This window comes from Chaetodon auriga, chromosome 10 (assembly GCF_051107435.1).
Source record: "Chaetodon auriga isolate fChaAug3 chromosome 10, fChaAug3.hap1, whole genome shotgun sequence".
In the NCBI taxonomy this organism is placed as follows: Eukaryota; Metazoa; Chordata; class Actinopteri; order Chaetodontiformes; family Chaetodontidae; genus Chaetodon; species Chaetodon auriga.
Window position 1 is genome coordinate 20,411,854 of NC_135083.1, and position 18,520 is coordinate 20,430,373.

At 43.1% G+C, this 18,520-nt stretch overlaps 1 protein-coding gene across 5 annotated transcripts in view; it reads right to left on the reverse strand.

The window, feature by feature from the left end:
* Nucleotides 1-1,067: 1,067 nt before the first annotated feature.
* mib2 (MIB E3 ubiquitin protein ligase 2) overlaps nt 1,068-18,520 on the reverse strand; it is a 43,712-nt gene continuing 26,259 nt past the window's right edge. For all 5 annotated transcript variants that reach the window (XM_076740074.1, XM_076740073.1, XM_076740075.1 and 2 more), the window contains 12 exons: nt 18,326-18,430; nt 17,511-17,673; nt 16,698-16,831; nt 14,456-14,604; nt 13,714-13,870; nt 12,619-12,773; nt 6,356-6,482; nt 5,958-6,218; nt 3,392-3,570; nt 3,082-3,275; nt 2,746-2,811; nt 1,068-2,337 (listed from right to left, as the gene is read on the reverse strand). In XM_076740074.1, the coding sequence (XP_076596189.1) occupies nt 2,096-2,337; nt 2,746-2,811; nt 3,082-3,275; nt 3,392-3,570; nt 5,958-6,218; nt 6,356-6,482; nt 12,619-12,773; nt 13,714-13,870; nt 14,456-14,604; nt 16,698-16,831; nt 17,511-17,673; nt 18,326-18,430 (1,932 nt within the window). In that variant the 3' untranslated portion in view covers nt 1,068-2,095. The remainder of the gene's footprint in view (nt 2,338-2,745; nt 2,812-3,081; nt 3,276-3,391; nt 3,571-5,957; nt 6,219-6,355; nt 6,483-12,618; nt 12,774-13,713; nt 13,871-14,455; nt 14,605-16,697; nt 16,832-17,510; nt 17,674-18,325; nt 18,431-18,520) is intronic.

The window sequence follows — 18,520 nt, forward strand, 5'->3', positions numbered from 1 at the left end:
GCTGAGATAACACTTCTGATTCTGAACTAAATAAAACATTTAAAGTTTGCTTTTAGTTTACGTCACACTGCTGGAATAATTGAACCCTCGCTTGAGCTTGGAGGGGTTTAGCATAGTGCGCCTAGATAAATTCGGGCGTGCATGCCCATGCACATCCTCATGCGATTTGGCACTGATGTAAAAGTTCTTTCCTCAAAGTAAACCTCTCTGTATACTCGTCAAAGTCTCTCCAGCTCCTTCTCTTCCATCTTTTTTTTCTTTACGCATAAAAAAGGCAGAGTGAGACAGGATACATTTTTTTTCCCCCCGACATTCAAATGTACATCTTTAACATTGGCTCTCCCAAAATTTGGGATCTAATGAAGACAAAAAAAACCCTCCTGTCTCTGGAAGTTTATTATAGAAAATAAAAATTAAATAAAGATTAAAATAGATACGATTTTTTTTTCTCATATGCTTAAGCCCTTCAAGAAAACACACCAAAACATTAGAGGATGAAGATGATGTACAATCCAGAACTCCAGAGGAGAAACAGGGTTTTTCTGACACGACACGACTCGACTAGGAAGGTAGACGTGGAACGAGAGGTGCAACGAAACGAAGTCATGTTTGCCCTTCTGATTCTATATCTTACATCTAGTGGATAAATCACAAAACACAAGTCTCCTCCTTTAAGCTGTGAACACGCTGCTCGCCGGCGTCTCTACACCAGCCAGGTGACGGACAGACTGTGGTCTTCAGACACAAACAGGCAGACCAACGACACGCTTTCTGTCCAAACACAGAGATAAAAGCTAACTGCTGCTTCTGGGATGCTTCGTCAACATTTGTTTTTTGTTTGTTTTTATCAGCGCTTTTTTGGAAGAAAATGTGAGTTTTGTTGCAGGAGCTCTTCTGCAAACATTCATTTCGCTAATGACGATGATATTTTGAGCGTTAATAAAGTGAATTGAGTGTTTCTTCTGCAATATGCACAACTTTATGACTGGTTATTAATGACCTTTTCTTTCCCTCCACTAAAATGATCTGATACACTGTAGTTCTGTAATGGTGTGTGTGTGTGTGTGTGTGTGTTTTTGTGTGTGTGGGGGGTCTTAAATGTTTTCTGGATATCACAAGTGCTATCAATGATCTGATACCCTGAGTAGAGGACATAGGCTTGGGGTGAATTTCAGTAGAAACAAAAACATTTTTGCCAAGCAAACACCAACTGAAAAAAGGACATTACTAAGTAATACCACCTTTCACACATAAATAAAAATCTGTACTTATTGGTACATTAAAAATCCACAAATGTAACCAGAGAGAAATAAAACAACAACAACAACAACAAATCACTCATGACAACACAGTCATTTTCAGCCTTACGATATGCATATATTCATGCATATATATTGTGTATTTCCCCTTGCATACAGGCGAGTGGTTGGGGACTATATAGAGAGCCTTTAGATATACCAACTCCCTCTGCAGAGACTAACACTGATTATTAAGAGATTGGTACAAATGAGAGCAAACGTAATTCACAGGACAGGCTGAGGGGCCAGAAGACGGGGGCTGATTCTCTGCAGCCTTGTAAACAGAGGAGGCCAGAAAGCCAGAGAGGATGATGGGTAACAGACATCCACTTAAAGCAGCAAAGGTAGGACAGATTACAGGAGGTGGAGGCTGGGTGGGAGTGAGGACAGGAAGAGGCGGGGGGACCTTTTGTTTCCAGATTACCAATCAGAGTATTCGAAGTGGCAGCACCACCTCACGACCTCGTCTGCTTCCCGTCAAGCTCGGCGGAACATCAGTTCTGACGCTGAAAATTAAGTTAAAGTTCTCAACGTGCTCCTGCTCGGGAGGGGAACTACTCAAAATGTAACAAACAGAGGACTCTCAGCGATGTAACACAGCGTCTTATAGTAAAGCAACCTATGGGCTGAGTATGTATTTGATCACTGGGGGAGGGGGGGGTGAGCAGGAAGGTGCGATGGGCAGATAGAGGTCACTGGGTCTTCAAAGACAACAGCCGCCCTCTCTCACCCCCACTTCTCTCCAGCCCCCTCCGACATCCTCTTTGGGTCATTAAGAGCTGAGAGGACGGAGAAGTTCAGACGAATAACTGGATCCGCTCGCGGATGGTCTGCCGGCAGATCGGGCAGGTCTTGAGCGCGGCGCTGCAGTCGATGCAGGAGGCGTGTCCACACTGGAAGACCAGCTTAATGTGGTTGTCGATGCAGATGGGGCAGGTGATGCGCTCCTCCATCTGGCGGTAGCGAGACTGCAGCTGCTCCAGCAGGTTGTGCTGCTCCGAGTTCTCAGTGCCGGGGCTGCAGTCCACTTCTGTTTGGTCTGCGTGGGGGGATCACAACAGGAATGATGTCGAAGCAATGAAGAAGTGAATCCATCAACTTAGACAATAACCGTAGGTGGTCGTTTCGTGATGTTTGAAGAGAATTATGAAGGCTGTGCAGTCTCGTGCAACTGGTTCAAAGATAATAAGGCTGTGCACCAAAGCAGCTGACCACGCACACAGCATGACTCAAAATATGGAACTGCGACCGATGTGGAGGTGCTTATGTGCACATGTGACTTTAAAATCACTCAAGAAACTCATGAATAAACATTAGGGCAGCATCAGTCACAGCACTGGAAGCAAAATGTTAAACTGGTTTCTCATTAGAATTCAATACAAGTTGGACAAAGGAAGATTTTTGTCCCAAACATGAAAATATAGAAAAAAAAGAGGACTCTTCTTACCTTGTCTAATTTTCTTGGTGATTGTGACTTGACATTTGATGCATTTCTTCATTCGATGGGCACACTCTGTTCAGACAAGGACAAGATCAGATTTTAATAGATGGAACGATGACAGTGGGGACTCATAGTCACAGTGTATGCTAAACATGTAACTGCTGCCAAGGTGCGTACATGAATTACATATAAACTGATAAATACATTGGTAATACAGTTTAATGGCTTCAGTACACACAGTTCTATTCTATGAGTGTCTGGTCTTTTGCTGCCATTAGTTTCATCAATTCCTTCTCTTGATGGCCATTGCAGAGCCCTCCACTAACTCCAGTCTCCACCCACCTTCACAGGCCACGCTGTGCTGGCAGGGGCAGAAGAGAACCAGCAGAGCCAGCTCGGAGCAGATGAGGCATTCACTGGGCCCCGGCGGTGTAGGAAGAACCAGGTTGGTCATGGTGTTGGGCGTGGTGTGGACCCGCCGCAGGCTGGCGCTGCTCAGACCCTGTCCACATGTGATGGCCTGCAGACGCTGCAACCTGACAGACAACACACAGCTATTAAAATGCACAATGCATTTTTTTTTTCAACCCTTTCTGTGGCAGCTGATTTCTGTCCATCTTTAAATTCCAGCACAGCTCATGCAGAAATCTACCTGTGTTTCTCAGAGAAGCTCTTGATGAGCTGCAGCATGGTGCTGTCTGCCACCAGGTCCAGGGGACTCTTGCCTTTGTGGTTGGCATAATTGATGTCAGCCCCCTCCTGTGCTAGGAAACAAGCGATGGCCGCGCCGACGCTCAGCTCGGTATTCCCAAGAAGACCTGAAGCGCTCAGCTGTGGATACACATGACGATGATGGGAAGAGGGGATGGGAAAGACAGAGGAAGGGAGAACATGTTGGAGTTAAAACAAACCGGATTTTGAGATGTTCTACAAACATACCCCCCTAATGAGAAGGCTAAGAACTGATCTTGTGGAAATGGTAGAACTTAGTCAAGGACGCAGGTAATTGAAACAAAACCAGATTAATCCAGCTAAGGCTGATACACAGACCCAAAACCAATCAGCACTGAAGAGTTCCACCAATAACTCATCTGCTGACAGGAGCCAAAAGAGGCCTGAGCATTGAAGTCAAGCCACCTTCACGTGTCTGCATGTGTTGTCTTGGCAGGTGCCCAGGATGCTGAGTTGAGCTGCAGTGTTTGCGGTCAAGTAGACTAGAAAGGACGTTCTTCAGCGGCGCAATGATATCAACACCACTTCATGTAACGGCAGGATAAGTGCTCATCTAAAAAGTGCTGCACAAAGCACGGAGCCAAGGTCTCTTACAGAGGAATATTGAACTACTTCTTGAGAGTAAGTAGCTCTCTGAAAAGCATGAAGGAGATTAAAAGAGACACTTCTGATGGATAGAGTTACGATGTTAACATCTGGTGAACAACTCCTTCAGCAAGCGCTGAAAGCGGCTCAATCAATATCTTTATTAACTCTGGGTTTCATTGCCATGTACAATGTGATAGGTTTTGCTTGTAGTGTAAAATCCACAGAGAATTATCACCCAACTCTGACGTAGCAGGCAAATGTTTTCAGTGAGAAAAGCTTCGATACACCCACTGTACGCAGACACAGACACAGTTAGCAAATAGCCGGCAAATGTAACAGAGCGTTTAGCAGCTAAAGATCCACATATTAGTGGAGACCAAACCAGAGCTAAAACAAGAGGGAATACTGGCCTTACATTTACTGGGTCCCCTGGAGCACATCTCTACCACCATAACAACGTGACATGTCAGTGTTGTCTTTACAGCTTGTTGGGCTGCTTCCAAGAGGACAACTCATTTAATGTTACCAAACTCCAGTGGGCTTGATGAGCTTAACTGTCTTTCTGCTAGCAGTAGCATTATCTTTGCTTGCTATAATGAGTCTAAACATTTCCATAGGTCACTGTTGTTGACTGCAGTGGTGATTCACGGGATCTTCCCTGCACAACATGACTTTACAGAGAAAAACAGACAATTCAAAATGTCAAAGCGTCACATTAAGGTTAGACATACTAGAGGGAGGCCTGAGGTTTCAGTCAGTATTATCTGCGCCTCGAGGGATTAATAATACCACATGACTTCTTTCAGATTCATTGGATTGATGGAGTGTGATCCTATCCGAGGTCCTCTGGGGAAAGATGACATGGTGTGTTTACACTGCACTCTAAATTTGTAACAGGCATCTTAACTTGAGCTCCCTCTTTGCCAAATCTATATTACTATACTAAGTGGGTCCTCTTCACGTCTCAACCCTTCAGCACTTCCTCTTTCCCATCAGCACTTCATTACACCATCGTTCTTAGTCTCTAGCCAGCACTTTTTCTTAAGGCAAGAGAGCCATATGGGATTAAAGTCAAAGACGAGGACATTTGTATTTCTAAGGAAATAAATCCTGAATGTTGAGACATATTGCACTAAAACTGCAAATTTTGTTTTTCTCCAGGAACAACAAACTGTGGTAATGCCAGTTTTAACTTTCACACAGCACCACTCACCGTCATCTGATTACTCTCTCCTCAGTTAACCCCTCTCTCTCGGCCTGTTTACACAAGAAGTCCTTTCTCTTCACTTGACCCTCTCCTTAAAGTCATCCTATGTGACTTCCTTTCTCTTCTCGTCATTTACCTGGAAAAGCCAACTACCTGCTTTATCTGAGATTAACCCCTGAGACTACAGACAAACACCTTTACATTCTTTCTCTGTTTTTGTTTACCATTCCCTCCCTCCTTCAGCATTGAGTATGTTCTTATCCCTCAGATCTTTATTTACCCCTGCTCTGTTTTTACCTACTCAAGACTGCATTAATCCTTTTTCCTCCCACCTTCAGTCTTCATCTACCCGCTGTTAAGAATCTATTTACCTCTCATTCAGCCTATATTTACTCCTCTTTGAAAGGTCTCATATTGTTCTGCTAGTCCTTTATTTATTGTCTCCTTGGTCACCATCTCTTCAGTCTTTATTTAGCTCCCAGTTCTTCCTGCGGTCACATCTTTTGAAAGCTGAGTTGTCTCTCTTCAGCTCATTTAGTCTCATTGTAGTCACATTGTAACGCCTTCTCATTATTTATGTCAATAAATACAGAATCAGTTAAGAATCCTGAGTGAATGAATAAAAGAATACTAGGTAACTATAACAAGCATATGTCAACAGCATGCCACCTCCCTCCCTGTCAGCTCTCACCCTGCAGTACAGCGATGTGGAGGTGCAACCCTCGCTGCTCTCCTCTGTGCTGCTGGTTCCCACGGCGGGGTTGAGCATAACGTTGGCCAGCTGTGGGCGGAGGAGGGCCACGTGCATGGCCGTGTCACCGTCCTCGTCCTCCATGTTGACGTTGGCACCCTCGGCCACCAGCAGCTGCACCAGGTCAGTGTGGCCCTGCGTCACCGCCAGCTGCAGCGGCGTCTGGTTCCGGTTGTTGCGGATATTGATGTCGCAGCGACCCTGCGGGAGAGGAATTTGATTTAAAAAAATTTAAATTTTCTCTATGAGTCAAAATCAATCTTGAAATTAAAAAGCAGCAGTAAAGATGTATGAACACAGTTCTAAAGGACTCTGTTTTGCTCCAGTGTTCAGCTCACCTCCTTAACGAGGATCTCAGCCACATCGCGGTGGTTGTTGAGGGAGGCCAGGTGCAGCGCGGAGAAGCCGTCCTCCTTCTTAACGTCCACCAGCTGCCGTGCTCGGGCCAAGATCTTCTCTGTGGCCCTGCCGCCAGGACAAACAACACAAGACTCAATTAGGCAGAGTGCACAACACTCCGCATGGCTTAGATCAAGAACAGTTACATCTGTAATAGCTGCCCCCAGTGCTTTCTACCATCTCTCACCTTTTGTACACTGCTGAGTTCTGTCATTACTAGAAAGAACTACAGACTGGCCAGCAACATTGAGAAGGACTCAGATACTGGTTGTTGAAGCCAGTTAGACACCCATATCTAGATCTAGTGGTATGAAAGTGGCCTGAACCTGATCAGACACAGTGACAGTGCATCTAGAACAACACTGCAGACTGTGCAACATGCCCAAAGCATGAACCTCTCAAGCTCATTTTATCCTGTGCCACAGTGCACTTGACACAAGCTCGAACAGAGACGCAGGTGGTGCAGAGCCGCTAACAGGCCGATCTAACAAGAAAACAGTGAGGCCCAACAGGCAGCCACTTCTCACTAAATACAGCCAGCTGACCCCCTGATGGTTTTTTTTAATACTTTAATACTCCTCCACCTCAGGCTTTTAATAACAGTAGATCTCTAGCAGCCTTGTAGCTTTCCATCATATTCAATATTCAGCCAGTGTGCTACAGCATCGACAGAATATACCAAACACTGTCATCGACACCTCGCAGCTTGACACCTGACACAACTGAGGACATTCAATCCTCGAATCTTTCGAGGTCAAAAACTTGAGGCATCTATCTGTGTTATCTATAAGGAGGGTGAGGGTTAACAAAGTTCACTCTGCCTGAAGGATGACAGCACATTCTGTGACATGAGACTATTAGAAGTTTTTGTTTTTCATGCAGCGGGCTGCAGTGGAAGGCTGGGCTACACTGTGGAGACGTCCTCCGCTCTGTAGTTCAGCGTGCTTTACGGCGTGTGAAATTGAAGCCGACAGCCTTAGTGAGCAGCACCCAGGAAAATGGCCGTTGAGGCTTGGGTGCAATGTGACCCAACCTGTCTATGGATGTCAGGCTAATTTTAATGATAGCTCTGCTGGATTTCACAGATCGAAACACTGGTGTCGATGACGTCGATACATGAGGCTGGTGAGCAGACAGACGGCTTCTTATTAACCCTGATTAATAACAACAAAAACTGCAGGATGCTAATACAATGCTCAGCAACAAGCATACAGAAATGGACCAGAACATTTATAGAATGCATTCAATTTTATACTAATGAGTAATTAATGTGATATCATCCAAAAATACAGTCAAAGCTCATTAATACTGTAGTTAGTCATGAGGTATTTGTATTTAGAAAACTTTACAGCTGGGATACAGATGACGGATGTTAAAAGGTTAATTAAAAATACATTTTAACTTGTAGGACAATTTTCCTTAGAATTGGGATTATTTCATTGCATAATTTGTATAAAAAGTCTCTCTACCGAGCACCAATTTGGAGCCGTTCTTCCAGCAAATAAACATATCTAAGATTTTTTTCTATTTGTTTGCATTTTGCTCAGCTACAGTTGGCGAGCATTTATGCTATGTACAGTATATGGTATGCAAGTGTGTCAAACATCATTGTTGCACACCAGTAGCTGAAGCTTTGAATGTTTAACAATGGGCTCTTCCCTAACTAATTAAAAAAAAAAAAAAAGCACAATCAAAACAGTAAATTTGTCACTTAAAGGATCCTTTCTGAAGCATGACTACGTCAGTGTGCTACAATGGACAGAAACAGGAACTTAATCACAGACTCTCTTGAATAATGCATATAGGTAGTGTCACCCATCCTGTATTACACTGTATAAATGCTCCCAGTGCTGCTGAGGGAATATGAGAAATGCGATTATATTTGCATCAGTGTACAAAGGGACAGTTTTAATGCAACTTTAATCACGATCATTAACAAATTACAACATTTACAGGCTCATTAGCAGCACACTGCTGATGCATTTCACATGCATTACTAAGGTCTGCACCAATGACAGCGCAGGCCGCTTTGTCACATGGAGAACGTATATGGCCAGGATCTCCTCTGGGAGGTGATCATTGAGGATGAAGGCTGTTGGGAAGACATTGTGCTGGAGGTCACTGCTACCTGCAATGCAGCTCTCTCTCTCTCTCTCTCTCTCTCTCTCTCTCTCTCTCTCTCTCTCTCTCTCTGTGTTGTGACAGTATTGATGGAGGGAAATATCGTTCCTGCTGTTGAGTCGCCTCCAGAGCACCGTCGTTGGCTAAAGAGCTCCCCCTCGCAGACCTGAGCTGAGCCCACTACCCCTCATTTCTCTGTGTTATTTCCATAATCGTTACTCCTGTGTGTTCATGAATATTCAGACTTGGGCTGACATTTCTGGGCAGTTTTGCACAAACATGCCTTCACACACAACAGCTAGAGGGCATCAGTTCGAGGGCACGCTGGTGATGACTTTTCTGGAGACTGAAGTCATCATTTGGTTATTTTGGGAGTTTGCATCATGCTTGTTTGCGACTTTCTTCTCGATCAAAGCTTGATAAAAGCAGAGGGAACGTACCATGAGCACTAATTATTTGACTGTGGAAATGACAAAAGCTATGAAAATAAAGGGTTTTGATTTCACGTATAATTAGCTATCAGCATGAGTATGCTGTGAAATCTGGTGAGTGCCAGACAGTTGACATTATATTGTCCAAAAGCAGAATGTAAATTTAGAAAGAGGGGAGAAAGACAAGGAGGGGCTGGAAGAGCAGGAGAAACTGCTGGGAAACAAAATGAATCTGGTGAAAGTGAGGAGAAAACAAGGGAGTTCTGAGGAGGTGAGATTACAGGAAAGAGGGAGAAATCTAGCCAAGTATTCTTTCTTTCTGTTCAATAAATACAGTAAACAGACAAACCATCCTGTGCATCCATTTGCCTTTTCTGTCAAGATGAAAATTCCAGAGGAAATTTGGCTGCTTGCCTTGTTTCTTTTCTTTCCCAGGACTGTTTGTGAACTCTAGCCCTCATTTTCCATTTCCTCACAATAAATAAATACTCTAACAAACAAACCGTTCTCATCTTTCTGTCACAAAAAAAAAAAAAACAACAGAGGGCCACAGCTGCTCGCAGGAACGTTTCAACAGTCGAAACAAGCAAAAAAAAAGTTTTATGGATGATCCTTACTCTCAAAGCTGAGGACAATATAGCCGTCATCAACTGAACACAGGGAAAATCCCACACAGAGGTACAGATCATACAGTGCTTTGGTAGGTGTTAATGAAAGGTAGATGAACACAACGAGTATATCCAATGGATTCAATGAATGTTGAATTTACTCTGCAATGATTAATCTCATCTTAAACAGGAGATAAACTGTGATGAGATGTGTTTACCCTCAATCTAACGCCTGCACACATTCAAGCTGTATATTCCACTTTGTACTGAAGCCAGAACAAACACACCTGGGCTGTATCAATGTTGTGTAGGCCTGCTGGTGATATATGAAGGAACCGGTGAAGCGAGCTAATCCCGAACACTGTAAATCCTGCGTCTCTACTTCTGGCACAGCGGCCGATGTCAGGCTAAATGAATGCTGGGGAGTGCAGCCTAAACTCCCAGCACTGCACATATGACACTTGCCAGAACAGATTGGACATTTTATTTAATGACTGTCTGCTGCAGCCTCCACTCCACTTCCTCTTCCTCTCTCACTTGCAGTTACTGCTTGCAGACAGTATTTTTCCCATATTGCACTCATGTACAGGACTGTTCTGACATTATAGTCATATTTTTAAAGGTGCAGACAATATGAGCTGGGTGTTGGAGTGATGAGGAAATATGGGTCACCTGGAGGTGAGGCTGGGAGAATTTAGCATTTCAATGTTTCCTTTAATGAGAGAAACGGATTGACTTTTCTGACTGGTTTAGTATTTGACGCAGACAGACTGTCATAAGCACATAGTGGAGTCTGAAGGCAAAAAAACCAGAGGACCAAGCTATGGTAATCCACTCACAGCCTGAAAATCTTTACTAATGACAGTAACAGGGCTCCCACTCTTTGCTATATAAATTTACAAGATATTATCCATAAAATGACACAAAAATACACTTTAAAAATCTGTAAGCGAAACCTTGAACGAAGTGGCATCGCTTCAGGGAGGAAATTTATGGTGAAGCTGAGGTTTTTTCATTCTTGCTTCCTTTCCTTCATGGCACATCTTTAAAAAGAGCCAAGGTCAATTACATGGTTTTGTTATAATTTAGGAAGGAAAGTTCATACAAGGTTGTAAAAGCCTTGGAGCAAAGAAGCAGGAACCTCATAATGGTCAGGCAGACTCGGTGCACTGTGAAAAGAAAGCCGTCACTCAGACCTGTGAGGATACTTCCTGTCTTATGCGTTTGTCAAATGTGGTGGAAAAAATGATAGTTCTTGATCTTCGCACAGTGATCTGCCTCACTAATATGTTACAAGACTCTGACTGCTCTGGAAACAACTCAGTTTGTTTTGTCTGAGCAGGGTATCTAATGGTGCGCAATATAAAAAATCTTTGAATACCATATCTACGGACAAACTGTACAGCTGCAGAGGCTGCTTTGAGTCATCTATAATGTGTATAGCACTGACACATAACATTAAGACTTTAAATGTATCAATAACATCATTTTGAATAAAACAAATAGAGAATACTGCTGAGAACTGCTAACTTTTAACAGGAAACCATTCTCCTCTGGTGTGTTGCCTCTACATTTCCAGGCTATTTGTGGTGTGTGGGAGCTGGTGTGATGCAACATCCACAGAGGAGGACACTGGCACACCAAAAATAAAGAGTTGCGTTTGAGGGATGAAACTGTATCGTCGTGAGAACATTCAGTTATGCACTGCGCCTCTGCCTGCCTGGTCAGTGCGCCGTCAAGGCTCAGCTCATGATTAAGCACCTCCAGTGTCAACCAGCCTAAAACCAACACAGCCAGAAAACAATGGAGGCTTTGTGACAGGTGTCAGCGAGGCAGCCTTGATGTTTGGCCTCAAGCACCTCGGTGTAGAGTGAAATGGCTGAGCTGATCTTTCACCAGCTCCCTATTGGTGTCACTGAGAGGAATATAATACACGGAGCCATTTCGAGAGGAGTCACGTCAAATTCTTTGGTATGAAAATATTTTCCTTCTACTCTCAATAAGCGCTGTGACACAGCAGCGACACAATCGACAGCCAATCATGAAAGCCGACTCAGTAGATCTTTCCTGGGAAACACTATCTGGTGCGCTGCTCACAGTTTGTTTGGTTTTTGGAATTTCTGTCCACTCATGAACCCCAGGCTCTGCATTGCTAAAAAATGGCTACACCAAATGTGGATTGTGAAAAATGTGGAGGACCCGTCAATCTGCAGGAAGACAAGATGCAAAAGTAAATGTTGCATTTTTGCCTGATATTGACTGCCAGCCTGCTGACGGGAGCAGAAGCTGTGTGGGAGATGAGCTCTCTATCTGTAACAAATAGTGCTGAGAGATGACCTTTGGGACCTCATTTGAACCCACAGGAGAGATTCCCACACACATACGCCCATAACCATCATTTCCACTGCTCTCATCAGACGCAGGCATTTAAACGACCAAGAACTGAGAACAACTAGGAAGACTGAAAATAATACACATGGCACACTGCTGACAAGCAGCTGGATGCATTTGGTGCACACATACTACATTTGGGTGGGAGTTTTAGACTGTGTCCATGCTGAGTGGTTAACAAGCTCACAGTATAGGAGACTGTCCAGATTTGTGTGGTTAGGTATGTATTTAAAATAACACTGATGATCTTGATTGTCTGAATGAATACTCCAAAACCAAATTAAAATTAGACCACTCCAATTCAGTGCTGACTTGTCCCTACTTTGGCCATTATTGACCATATTTACAATAATTCCCATTATTAACCAATATGTAATTGTGGAAGTCACAGGTCACAGGTGGAATGTTTTTCAAGCTCAATCTCAAGCAGCAGCCAGCAGGACTGAGTGTTGGAATGAGCCATTACAAAAGAGCCATAACTTGCAGTTCTACTAATCTCACTAGACTCCAAGAAAACCCTAAATATATTCAACTTCTGTTGAAAAAGACAACACACTTTACCATGAATTTGAGCTTTAATATCTAATTTCACTCGTATAATATGCCGCGTCAAAGCTTTAAGAAGCAGGATCGGGTATGATCTGTACTCACAGTTTGTTTCCTTTGAGGGCAGCATGGTGCAGCAGGTTGAAGCCTCGGTGGTTCTGCTGGGTGAAGTCAATGTTGGGCACAACGACCAGGATCTCGATGATATTGCGGAAATCTTTAGCGATGGCGTCATGGAGCGGGGTGTCCCCATATGAATCCTGCTCGTGGGAGGAAAGCAGCACAGTCAGTGAGGCTGTTGCACATATTGGAACTAGTTCTGCTGGTTTTTGGGCCTTTCCTTCAGGCGTGTTGAGACATGACACAGCAAAATGTGTGATGATGTATGAATCACAGTGTCTTAGTAGAGGGGACCAGGGAATTCAACTTTGTTTTCAGAACAGCATCATTAATAACCAAAAGTCTATTATATATATATGATTTACATATATATATGAGTTATAATATCCTCCGTAAAACAAGTTGTCAATCTGCAACCATGGCATGATTTGTTTACTAGAATTTGTTGTAATCCTGAAATGTAGACCATGTAAACTCATTTTGGGTCTAAATTTGTGGTGTGATGGATGCTGTAGTACATTTTGATTGTATGCGGCACAAACAAAAACAAACTCTGGGGTGCTACTCCATGTTTTTAGCCGAGCAGCGACTCTACTCAAGCAGAAAATATATGCAGTTAGTGAATTCCGGGCCTGGTTGCAGGCATGTTAGACAGTCTGGAAAATGCCCTAAAAGAGACACTAAATTGCCTTAATGAGGCTGAGGGCTGAAGTGAAGCAGGGTCACAGTCAAATATCATAAATGTTGAAATTTGTGTGTTTACAACTGCTTGAAAGGGCAGTGTGTGAGTTGCAGATGACATGTGAATATCAAATGACTGATACTGCCAGAGAAGCTCACTTATTGGCTACCCAGGTGCTCACGCAATGGTCCTCTCACTGGTCACTGGCTGTTTGCTAAGCCATGAGCTCACTCTATTATCAGTCCTGACCAGTGACCGAGCCACTGTACAGCTAGCACAGAGCTGGTTTCACTTTTTTATGCCACAGAGCAGAATCAGTCAAGGCCAGTTAATGCACTTAACTAATATGGAGGAGTTAAAAAACAGTCTGTGGTATTAGGCACTCTAGGTCCTCTCACCTGAAGATTTACATCAGCCGAATGTTCGGTCAACACTCGCACTACGTCAGTGAAGCCCTTGTTGACAGCAATGTGGAGCGCTGTGCACATGGAGTTGTTCAGGAGGTTGACATTTGCCCCCTTGCTCAAAAGCAACCGTGCGATCTCTGCCTGATTACTAAAGGGAAAGAAAACATAAACAGAAAAAGACACACACAGATTATTCCTTATTGTCATCTGTTTCTGTTGAGTGATTCAACCTGTGCAAGCAGTGCTTTCAATTAAGTTAACTCAAACCAGTATATAAAAGCTCAAATGCTTAATCTGAAAACCTACTGGGAGCCACACAAACGCTCGAGGGTTGCATGTTAAGTTACACAACTATCATCCTTTTTAATGGCTGCCATTGTGTTAGCATGGTTTTTCCCACTGCTGCAGGCCAGCAGTAAAACAAAGTTATTTTCAACAAGTATACATTCTCAAAGAGATTTTGTCAAAGGCTGATTTCCTCAGCATGTATTAATGTGGTGAGAGGATGAGATGTGGCTGGCTGATTAGGCGTCACTTCTGTGAATGGATTATCACATTACAAGGAAAGAGACAGACGGGAGCTGTCTTGTATATCCGCCAGTCTCCGGATTTTCCTTAAGCCACAAAGGGCACACTGCGGTTGTGTGCGCGTGTGTGTGTGAATTATGTTTGCTCCTTTTCTACACTCAAATGTGTATGTGTGCAGAAGAACTGTGTTTGTGTGTATCCTCACCCGAAGGCGGTGTAGTGCAATGCTGTGTCTCCATCTTCATCCTTGATCTCGATGGAGCCGTTGGCCTGCAGTAGGGCCTTCACCACCTCCATGTGGCCTTGGTGAGCAGCGACCTGCAGTGCAGTCTTGCCCTGGTTCTTTATATCCACCTGCCAGGAACACAAACATGGTCGAAAGTTCATTGGAGAGGGTAACGGCCTGGACACCGAGTGCAGACCTGAAAACAGACTGGCAGGAAATAATCTGAGCATGAACAACAGCCACGTTCGTCACACACCTGAGACATAATCCCAATTAGCAATGTAGTCATCACTGAGCAGAATGTTGTCAAGAGCATAACTAAGAAAGTAATTTGTAAATACTTTGATTTAATAATGCAGCAAGTTATTACTTCATGCTGATTTAGAAAAAAATACATCTCAGACTATATTATACATTTTATAATGTACAGTAAATCATATGTTAAGGCAATTATCATATCTGCTGTATTACCACGTGTGCGGGAGGGTTTATTGTGGGTTGAGCACAATAGAAGTCATTTATCGAGAAAAAGCTTCACCATTAGAAGTCCAGAAAATGTACCATATTACTATAAAATTACATGGAACATGGAGGAACCACCAATGATTTAATCTTTAGGAAAGCAGCATTACGTTAAAGAGTAACTTCACACAAAATCCATTTTTTTTTTAGCTCGTAAATTACATAGTTACTTTTTTTAAAACCATTTGTTGATCATTTTCACATGCTACTGCAAAACAACAAAATTAATTTTCATTTTTCCAGACAAATTCTCTCCTCAACCCGAAAAAAAAAAAAAAAAGCGAAAAATCTATCTTGGAAACTCTTTCCCCCAAAAAAACAGGCAACATCAACACAGCAGTTCATGCATTTCATGCAAATCTGTAAGGCAAACATGTTCAAGCTAAAACAAAGTGTTAAGTTTATCTTTAAAGTCTGTAAAATGCAATTTTATGATATTATGTTCTACATTATTCTTCCTTTAGGTACAACACCAGCTTGGATTACAGGTGATTATGTGTGTGTGAGTGTGTATGAGGGTTAATCATGTTCATTTTCATCCACTTGGAACAATCTTCATTGTAACAAATAATCTTTGCTTTTGATGCCTCGATATCTTCCTGTAGCACAAGCTGCTTACTGCTGAAATCTTAAAAGAAATGGTCGACAGCAAATGAACACTGATTACAAAAAAGGAAAAAGTACAGAATGTAGTGCAAGAAGCCTGCTTCTTCTGTTCCTCCAAAACACAGACCTCTAATCACACTCTCGTCATTAAGAGTACCCCATAGGATGATTGTGTGTGTGTGTGTGTGTGTGTGTGTGTGTGTGTGTGTGTGTGTGTGAATGACAGATGAGGACAACATCTAAAAACACATACGGACCATTTTTTTGATTCTTTATCATTAATTGTCAGCTTAAAAAGCATTTCATGGTTGCAGGCCTCTGCCATTAAACCAAGTAACAGAGAGTCCAGAACTGTTTCCATCTAAGATCTGAAATCTGCCTTAAGCCTCAGAAAACCAATTTGTGATGAGAACGGCACAATTTCATGAATTGGAATATTTGGTGTATGATCATATTACTCATGTTGCATGTGTTTAAATGATATCCCTTACATATATTACACCAGTAATAATTAAGGTCAATATAACTTCTATTTCCACTGTGCTAGACGTGCCATTTAATATCATAATAATAACAGATTTGAGAAACCTACTCTCAAATTTACATCTAGTAAGACATAAAACAGAACATTATTTAACCAGAAGTGCCTGACTCAGATTAAAAACCTCTTTTACATAGAGACATGTTATTTTTACTTCTTTATGTGGCAGTATTTCTAAAATGTCACTGATCTTGCTCTCCCTCCTTTAAGAATCAGACACTGTCTTAACCAAACAAGTCAATTCAATTAGAGAGAATCAATTTAATAATTTATGAGGATGAGTGGAAAGACAAATGTTTTGCTGCTGTGCTGTAGCATAATGGCACAGAGTTAACCGTGTTGAGAGATGGTGTGTTGGATAGTGCAGTATCAGAGTGTTCAGCTTCACTGGACAAACTGGCAAATGCCAGTGTATAACATGTCCCTTGCCTTATCTGTCTCACTAAGTCACTCTGGCCCTTAAATTCCCCACCCCCAGTCTTGGTGCCCTGGTGGAAAGAGCTCTTGGAACGGGCAGCGGACTGCAGCAAAGAGAAGGAGTGCTGCACTAACCTTGTCAGGATACTTCTGCACCAACTCCCGCACTTTGCTGGCACTGCCGTGTGCTGCCTCAATGACCAGCCGGCTGGGATTGTCCTGCTCTGTGGACTGAGACAGCAGCTTCTCCAACACTGAGATGACGGTACCTGAACAGAGACATACAGAGACAGAGGAGAAAGTGGGGGAGAGGGAGAGGAAAAAGGTTGTGAAAAGGGGACAGACAAAAGAGACAGAATTATTCATTTAGCCTCATCAGTGTAATGTGAACAAGATGATTAAAAATGGTGTCGGAAAGCCTTCCAGAGGGCCAAAATGCACGCTGGTTAATGGCTGAGCTCAATGGAAAACCACAGGAATGAGTCAAAATGTCCCTCCAGTAAAACTTGACCACACACACATTCAGAAACACACACATAGACACACACACATACATCTCTCCACTGTCAACTTCCCATCCTGAGGTGAACACATGCATAGAATAGATTGTCATGATTATGAGACTGCTGAGAACATCTGACATGAGGACAAATGTCTGCTGTGCTGCCAAAGCCTCTCGCTGTCAACATGCAGGATTGTGACATGCTATAGAGAAGAACATTTCAAGAAATGACACCCGGTACACACACTGCTGAAAAGACAGACAGGGAATGACCGTGACTGTGGCCACGAATGCCACAGTTGCAGCCTGTATGTGAAAGCATGCATGGCAGAGACAGAGACACAGCTGGAATGAGGGCAGGGGGAAGAGAAATGAATGCACGCAGAAGGTAAAGGCTGGAGCTGGAGCGTTAGAGGTGAAGCCCCTCGTCCCGGCAGAGGCCTTACTTCCAGATTCGTTGGGGTTTTCGACTGTCATGAGGTTGGCATCCACCTCTATGGGCTGGGCCGAGAGGCACGCTGGGTTGAACGTCCACGTCTGGCCTCCAAATGCCACCCGTAGGTCACCGTCTGCATATACTTTCAACACCTTCCCGACCTGGCCGAGAACCTACAAGAAAAACAGTAAGTAAGGTGGACGCCATGGATGGGTGAGGAAGGGTCTTTTAGAAGGGTAAAAGACAAGGGAGAAGGTTGACAGAGACACATAAAGAGATAAAAAGTGGAAAAACCAGAAACTATTCATGGTATTTACAGGTCCAATTTCTGTGCCTCTTTAATTTTAGGTCTATAACGAGGCCACATTTGTGGAAAAGGCTCTAAACTTGATTACTTCCTGACATCCTCCTACACCCAATTTTCAACAAGTAGGTCACTCTTAATTCAGAGGGACGTCTGCCAAATAAAGGCTTTAGTAGGTTAACATCATGCACACAGACGGGGAGTAACCTGAAAGTACCAGACGGCAGAGGTGACATTGTCATTGTTTAGCAAGTCTCAAGTCTGAAATTCCAAGTCAAGTCGCACATTCGGATAAGTCCAGAGTGAAGTCTCAAAGTCCTAAACAAGTTCTCGTGCGCCATTCACCAAATTTAACGCCATTTAAAATTTTGTCTCTCTCTTCAGAAAACTACTGGTTGGCCATTCCAAGTCAAAAGGCCAAAGTCCGAGTTCAGTCACAAGTCACTGATGCATTGGTCATCGGTTATAACTAATGCTAAAATACTGTGAGGAGTTTGAATTATCAGGTTAAATCAGCATACAGGAGTCATGCTGTCTGTCCACTCTCCATGGCCAGCCTGCAGTCTCTTCACACTCTCCATGTCCTCCAATACTCTCACTAGTTCGCCGACTCCAAAAGTGTTCACCTAAAGGAAAGAAGGACAGACAAATTGTGATCTAATTTGTTAGGCTCTTAAAATCAGCTGAAAACATAATGATAATGCAACTAACTAAGT